This window comes from Hoplias malabaricus, chromosome 6 (genome assembly GCF_029633855.1).
Source record: "Hoplias malabaricus isolate fHopMal1 chromosome 6, fHopMal1.hap1, whole genome shotgun sequence".
Lineage (NCBI taxonomy): Eukaryota > Metazoa > Chordata > Actinopteri > Characiformes > Erythrinidae > Hoplias > Hoplias malabaricus.
The window spans coordinates 47,553,822-47,562,777 of record NC_089805.1 but is presented as its reverse complement, the minus strand read 5'-3'; the positions used below and the strand labels follow the sequence as shown (position 1 = coordinate 47,562,777).

The window sequence follows — 8,956 nt, the reverse complement described above, 5'->3', positions numbered from 1 at the left end:
TTGGTGCTTCTTGACCTAAGCACAGCCTTCGATACAATAGACCACAATATTCTCATAGAAAGGTTAGAAAACATGGTTGGAATCACAGGGACAGCCCTATTATGGTTCAAATCTTACTTAACGGAACGTTATCAATTCGTAAAAGTAAACAATCTAAATTCAAATTATTCTAAAGTAAGATTTGGAATTCCACAAGGCTCTATTTTAGGACCATTATTATTTACATTATACATGTTACCGCTAGGCACAGTTATAAGAAACCATGACATTAACTTTCACTGTTACGCAGACGACACACAATTGTATATTTCAGCCAAAGCCCGATGACAAACACAGATTAAAGAAAATAGAGGACTGTGTAAAAGACGTGAAAGGCTGGATGTTGCGTAACTTCCTCCTTCTAAACAGCAACAAAACAGAGGTCCTGCTTTTGGGTCCAAAAGTGGCAAGAAATAAATTATCAGATTTAATTTTAAATCTCGCTGACTCTCCAATTAAACCTGGTTCAGCAGCAAAAAATCTTGGTGTCATAATTGACCCGGATTTATCATTTGATCAACACACAGGTAGTATCACTAGGACAGCTTTTTTACATCTTCGCAATATTGCTAAGATTAGAAATGCCTTATCCCTTCAGGACGCAGAAACATTAGTACATGCCTTTATTACTTCAAGGCTTGACTACTGTAACGCACTACTGTCAGGATGCACCAGCAGCAATTTAAGAAAACTTCAACTAGTTCAAAATGCTGCAGCTAGGGTCCTCACTAAAACTAGAAAATTTGAACATATCAGCCCAGTTTTATCATCACTTCATTGGCTGCCTGTTAAATTCCGCATTGACTACAAAATTTTGTTATTAACATATAAAGCTCTACATGGGCTTGCTCCCGAATATCTTCAAGATACAATTTCCTATTATGAGCCTCCACGCTCACTCAGATCACAGAATACTGGATTTTTAATTGTTCCCAGAATTCAGAAGGCCTCAGCTGGGGGAAGAGCCTTTTCTTATAAAGCCCCCAGACTCTGGAATGATCTTCCAGAAAATGTTCGGGACTCAGACACAGTCGCAATCTTCAAATCTAGGCTAAAAACTCATTTGTTTAGTTTATCTTTTGGTAGCTAATGCTCCCCCATAGATAAAGGCGGCAGATCCGGGGGGTCCATGGACACAGGGAATTATAGTAAACTGAGACGCTGGTGCTGTCGTCCCGCCGCTTCTCGCGATCACCCAGGTTTGTTGACGGTGGAGCGGAGGGATGCCAGTGTTTCAGGATGCTCCCGTGTCTGTGTGTCCTCCTGGTTCTCTCCTTTTAGTTAAAGCTGTCATAGTCAGATCTGCCGGAGTCATTAGCCACACTCTGGAAATTTTCATATTTTCTACTTTACAAACACAAAACAGTTCAAAACTAATTCCATCCCTTTACATTTTTCCGAGTAAACAACTGCCCACCTGTCTGTCTGGACACTGATGGATGACTGTCGAGATCCTCCTCCACGACTCAGACCAGCTGCCCACGCTCCAGCAACCACCAAGTGCCTTGAAGCTGTCCCTACACTGAAGTTCTCATGGACTACTAACTATCATCACCAGTAGATTGACCAGAGGAGGATGGGTCACCCCTTGTGAGCCTTGGTTCCTCCCAAGGTTTCTTCCTCAGCTGGGGGAGTTTTTCCTTGCCACTGTTGACCCTGGCTTGCTCACTTGAGGGTTTTACATTTGTTTTTACATTTCATGTCAAATCTTTGTCTTACTGGAATTCTGTGAAGCTGCTTTGTGACAACATCAGTTGTGAAAAGCGCTATATAAATAAATTTGATTTGATTTGATTTGACACACATCTACACACACAAACAATAAACACACACATCTACACCCACAATAAACACACATTAAAGAACACACCATGACACACACATCTACACACACAATAAACACACATTAGAGAATACACCATCACACACACACATCTACACACACAATAAACACACATCTACACACACAATAAACACACATTAGAGAACACACCATCACACACTCACACACACACACACATCTACACACACAATAAACACACATTAGACAATACACCATCACACACTCACACACACACATCTACACACACAATAAACACACATCTACACACACAATAAACATACATCAGAGAACATACCATCACACACACACACACATCTACACACCATAAACACACATTAGAGAATACACCATCACACACACACATCTACACACACAATAAACACACATCTACACACACAATAAACACACATTAGAGAACACACCATCACACACTCACACACACACACATCTACACAGACAATAAACACACATTAGACAATACACCATCACACACTCACACACACACATCTACACACACAATAAACACACATCTACACACACAATAAACACACATCAGAGAACATACCATCACACACACACACACATCTACACACCATAAACACACATTAGAGAATACACCATCACACACACACACACATCTACACACACAATAAACACACATTAGAGAATACACCATCACACACACATCTACACACACAATAAACACACATTAGAGAACACACCATCACACACACATCTACACACACAATACACACACACCATCACACACACACACACACACACACACACACACACATCTACACACACAATAAACACACATTAGAGAACACACCATCACACACACACACACACACACACCTACACACAATAAACACACAGAGAACACACAATCACACACATCTACACACAATAAACACACATTAGAGAACACACCATCACACACACACACACACACACACACACACAATAAACACACATGAGAGAACACACCATCACACACACACACACACACACACATCTACACACAAAATAAACACACATTAGAGAACATGCCATCACACACACATCTACACACACAATAAACAAACATTAGAGAACACACCATCACACACACACACACCTACACACAATAAACACACAGAGAACACACAATCACACACATCTACACACAATAAACACACATTAGAGAACACACCATCACACACACACACACACACACAATAAACACACATTAGAGAACACACCATCACACACACACACACACATCTACACACAAAATAAACACACATTAGAGAACATGCCATCACACACACATCTACACACACAATAAACAAACATTAGAGAACACACCATCACACACACACACACACATTAGAGACAGGAGAGAGACAAAGAGTGTGTGTGTGTGAGAGACAGAGAGAGAGAGAGTGTAGTGGAAATAGCATGCACACGTTGCGGTGGCATAAGCACTATATAGCGGAGTCAGTGATAATTAATTATTATTTGATTAATAATTAATTATTTATATAATTTTGCTAAGCTCCATGTTTGAGAGTCATTAAATAATATGTAGTGTCTTTACCTGTCCAATTTTAGCTTGGACAAGTAGGCCATCTTCACATATTATACAGCAGAATTAGCTAGAAATAACTATTATTAATGAATTATCCTCATTGGCCCGCTGTAGGTTCTTGGCTCTGAAATTGAATCTGAACTAGAAGGAATAATTCTGTACAAGAAAAGGGCACACACAAATAACCAAGGATTGTTTTTTTCACACCACTGATTTATTAATTGTAATATTAAATAATGAATATTGATTAGACATTCATATAATGAAATGGATTACAGCGATACATGAGGGAACAGAGAGATTAATATGGAGAATTTCTCTATGACAATTATCCTAAATTCTAGAAAGGCTATTGTTTATCCCAGCAAAGCATTCAGCACCAACCTCCTGAGCAATGAAAGAAATTAAACCATGTGACCTTACGTATCCCGGGAGATACTGGAGACTGGAGATAGCTGGGATCAGGTCGCTGACGCACTGTGCTTTCCGCCATGGGCCTTGTAGCGTTGCAGTCGCTGGCGTTGTAGCAGTAGCCGCTGGCGATCCTTTTCTCCCCCTTCTCAGACTCGCGACCACTCCGTCGGAGCTGGTGGCGTTCTGAAGTTCTCTGTGGGGATTCTCCGTCATCGCTGATCTGCTGCCTTCTGACAGACACGTCTATGCAGGTCTCTCCTGGGCCTCATCTCAGCAGGTTCTTCTGAGGGTGCGTGTGGCCATCTTCTCCGTCGCTGGTCCAGAAGCTTTGTCATCACTGAGGGTCAGAGGTCTGAGGTCTCCTTCATGCTCTGGCTGTGGCGTTGAAATTTTGCTGGAGTTAAACTATAGCTTTTCTTAAACTATAGTTTTCTACAAGAGATAAAGTTAAAATAGAACTTCTGTTCTATCTGGACCACGCGTGATGGGCCCAAGACTATTTAAGATAGCCATGAGAGTCTGATGCTTGCAGAGGAGCCTGCAGAGTCATTTCAAAGCCTGAGTCATTTCTCTTGTTAGCCTTGAAAAAAGCTAAAAGAGAAAAAGTGTGAAGTGAAGTGAAGGTGTGTGAAAAGAGGACGCCAAAGGTCCGAAGCCTGGAGTCACCGAAGACTCCTTCATTTGGTGCCACTGGGCTTTTTTATCAGAATTTAGAAAGCCCACCTTTAATACCCGATTGGTCATAACGGTTGAGGATTGGAGACTCTCTTGCTCCTGATTGGCTGTTTCCTGTACCTTGGTAGTGACATCACATAAAATTTATGACCCTTGACAAGACAAAGGCTTGAAGACCATCTGTTTTTGAATGAATGTCCCAGGATTCTGAATCATACTTTTGCAATATAAAAAATATGTTAACACAAAGTAATATCATTAAAAATAACCCATGTTTTAGATGATTCTTAACCAAATATCACACAGAGTATGTGGCTATCTTGGTTCTACATAAGTTCATGTAAAAAGGTGATTTAAAACATGTAAACTAATTGCACCCATTTTGATTGTCCAAATGGAATTAATTTCAAACAGTTGTGCCCATAGGCAACTTGTTCATAACCAAGTAATTACCCAAGGAATGTGTGATTATTTTGTTTAACAATCTTTCAAAATGTTTGAGAAGACAGTTTTAATCAAGGTTGAGTCTGTGTCTCTCTGCATTCTGCATTTGAGAAGAGTTGCATGACCCTTCAAGACCCTATAGTGTCAAGGGCCTATAGTGTCAGTTTTATGACTCTCTGACACAGACCTTCAGACACCAATTTGGGGCCAGTTCTTGCTGAAAAGCTTATCTCAAATTCCAATCTTGGCTTGGGGATGTCTCTGAAACCAGCTAAAATTTACTTTTTAAGGGGTATTATCACATCTCAGAAAGTCAAATTTCTTATTAGAAATTAATACACATTCCTCATATCACACTGAGAGAGAGAGAGAGAGACTAATGCCTGTTGTAGGGGCTGTGATTTAAAAACTGAAGACAATTTTTAGACACAGTTATTACAATATGAATTAACTATACAGTAATATAATAAGCTGATTGTCTCTGACAGTGTTTGAGACACAGTGTGAAAATTATACAATTATATTCTGTTATATTCTATTAAATTATACTCATCCCTAAATAAGCCTTTGTTTTCTCTTTGATACAAATGCCACCATTGGACTGAAGACCTGTGGTAGATCGACTCAGCCCCAGTTCACTGCTCAGCCCCGACTCAGCCGTGGAAGAAGCTGGACCTTCTTTAACTGTTGTAAATGTGGTGAGTATAATATCAAACAGCTCTCAGTACAGAAACAGCTTGGAACCGCAAGTGAGCAGTTACTAAAAATGAGCTGCTTCCACGTATCAGCTCCAAACCTGGCCAATGGAAAAGCAGAGATCAGAGCAGAGTCTAGTAGTGTAGTGTAGGGATCCTGTAGTGGAAAGGCACTAATGATGACCTTAGTATTTCCTCTGGAGTCTGAACTATATTTATTTTCCTCTTTAGTCTGGAATCATATGAAGCAGTGTGTCTCTGATTCAGAGGAAGCAGAAGAAGCTCTTTCTCACAACTCAGCATTTATTGGCTGTAAAGCTGTCACTTTTGGAAAAGCCCTCCATCCTCGAGGCTCCTAAAGATGACTGTTTCAGACGATTGTTTTCGGTTTAGTTTTGGTTTAAACTCCTTTTCTCCACTGTAAATGATGTAGATGTGATCTGAGTCAGCGAGCTGGTTATTACCTCCACCTTTTTATTAAACTCTAAAAGAGCTGCAGTTGAACTGCTACTGATAACTTCACAAGAAATAACTTCTGTAACAAACACATACAGCATCTCTACAACTTTTAAACACTGTGTATGAACTTAAAGGAGCAATCTGTAACTGACACCAAGTGTTTAAAATCTGAACTATAATAGAGTTTTAAAACACAGATCAATATTGATGTCACACATACACAGATCAATATTAACTTCTCTCTCACACACACACACAGATCAATATTGATTTCTCTCTCACACACACACATTCGCAAACAGTGTTTACTCTACCTCACACACTCGCACTGATGATCCAGAACTCCAAACATAGAACCCAGCGTAGAGGGGCTTAGTGAATGTGGTGGTGAGTGTGTGTAAGTGTATGAGTGTGTGTGTGTTGGGGGGGATGGTGTAGAAGGACAGAGTGCCCCCCTCCCAGTCCAGATACACCCCCACTCTGTTAGAGGGAGAGGAGGGGGCAGGGATCTGAGTTCTCTGTTTATTGTGGAGGAGAGAGAAACTGTTCTCATCACAGTCCAGAGTCCAGGAGTTTTTATTGAATCCAAACCAACACTCATCTCCGCCTCCTTTCCTCTGGATTCCTCCGTATGAAACTGAGATATAAACCTTTCCGCTCCACTCCACCTCCCAGTAACAGCGTCCAGTCCAACTCTCTACACTCAGAACCTGCTCCCAATAATCAAATCTCTCCGGACGATCTGGATACGACTGATCCTCCTCCACACGCTCCACCTTCCTGTTTCCCTCCGACAGAGAGAGAAGAGTGCGTGCTGTGTTTGGATCCAGAGTGACATCACACACATCTACACACACAATAAACACACATTAGAGAACACACCATCACAAACACACACACACACACACACACACACAATAAACACACATTAGAGAACACACCATCACACACACATCTACACACACAATAAACACACTTTAGAGAACATGCCATCACACACATCTACACACACAATAAACACACATTAGAGAACACACCATCACACACACACACACACACACACACACACACACACACACACTAAACACACATTAGAGACAGGAGAGAGAGACTTGACATTTCAAATATTTAATTTACATTAAACAACAATCACAGTGACAAAAGACTAATTTTCTATGTTTGGTTGCTGGTTATAGCTGTTGTGATTTTGGAAGAGACACACTGCAAAAAGTACAATCTTGAAGTTAAAATTGCTCAAGAATATTATTCTATTTTAATTTGAGTAATTTTGACTTGTATTCTGACTTAAAACAAGACAAAATGTCCTGATACGATTCTTTTACTTTGGGTTTTAAAAAGTTTAAGTAAAAATGTCTTTTTTACAACTAGCTGAGGGTTGTTTTTTTGTATAAATTTATTTAAAAATATCTTTACCTATTGGCAGTTTTTCAAAAGACAAAAATTACTTAAAATAAGGTTACAAAATATCAGAGCTATTTTGACTAATCAATATGCCACTTTTTGTACTGTGAAAACAATCATACATTAGCACAAAGGAGGCATACTTCAGAAGTTTTGGAATTATAATTCAAATACCATGTTTGTGTCAATTTCACATTATTTCAACCTTTCACTAATCAATTCTCAAACATATGGTCCTGTAGATGAGGATACTTCACCACCTCCAGGAAAGAGAGGTCGCATGGAGACACACGAGTGGCTGACAGAGACGGCAAAAGATGGCACAGTGTGGCATGAAGAACATGGTTTATGTTTCTGTATAGTTTACATTTCTATTTATGAATACTTATGTTATCATATTATTGCATGCTTATTTTATCTTTTATTACTTCCTTTATTACTATTTCATTGTACAGGGAAACCAAGCAAAATGTTTCTTTCCTGTGCATATACCAATAAAACTACCTTGAATCTAAATGTCTGGTAATGTTGACTTTTCTGGGGGTGGGGGTTCACCAACTTGCTGCAGAGAAGAGTGTGGAGTGCAGTAGAGTGTCTCCTTTCAAATGTAAAGGCCTCATTTACATAACACTGGAGGTGAGAAGAGCTGTTCACACCTGCCAAATGGCAGTTCTTTGGGATTTAAAGGTATAATTGCCAAATGGCAGCGGTTTGGTAGTTCTAGTGTTAAACTGGCCCAGACGATGTCCGATGCCGTAATCTGCTCTGGTCCCATACCAATGCGGCGTGGCGCTGAAGCTTACAGCAGACTTTCGGCGTTAAACTGCTGGATGTCCAAGTGGTGTTCCGAAAATCAAGTGGGCTTTATAGACAATTGGTTACGTTTCAAGGGAAAGCCTGGTCTTATAGGTAGGGATGATATCCACCCCACGCGGGAGGGTGCTGCCTTACTTTCTTGCAGCATAGCGCAAAGTAGTGTAGACAGCTGCTGACAATCCAGAGCCGGGACCAGGCTGCAGACAGACAGGCTAAACTGACCGTCTGCGAACTGTCTTGAGGCGTCACCTAGGTTCAACTGTATTGAGACTGTGTCTTCCCCCGAACTAAATGTAAAAGTAGAAAAACAAAATCAGCCTGTTTCAGCAACCTAATCAATATTAAATCATACACAAGACCTAGCAGCAACACTTCAGAACTAAAATTTGGGTTACTCAACATAAGATCACTAAACTCAAAAGCACTCATCATAAATTACATTATAAGTGATCATAAATTCAATGTTTTCTGTCTCACAGAAACGTGGGTTAGACCAAATGAAAGGAGGTGGAGTATGTGTAATTTACCAAAATACCCTAGAAATTAGTCTTAAACAATGTGACACCTTCTCTTCTT

General features: G+C 40.1%; 1 protein-coding gene across 1 annotated transcript in view; it reads right to left on the bottom strand.

Annotated features, from left to right (window-relative positions):
• Positions 1–3,653: 3,653 nt before the first annotated feature.
• The window catches only part of LOC136699110 (NACHT, LRR and PYD domains-containing protein 9-like), a 78,130-nt gene continuing 72,827 nt past the window's right edge, over positions 3,654–8,956 (bottom strand). The window contains exon 13 of the mRNA XM_066673573.1: positions 3,654–6,989. Within this exon, the coding sequence (XP_066529670.1) occupies positions 6,448–6,989 (542 nt within the window). The 3' untranslated portion in view covers positions 3,654–6,447. The remainder of the gene's footprint in view (positions 6,990–8,956) is intronic.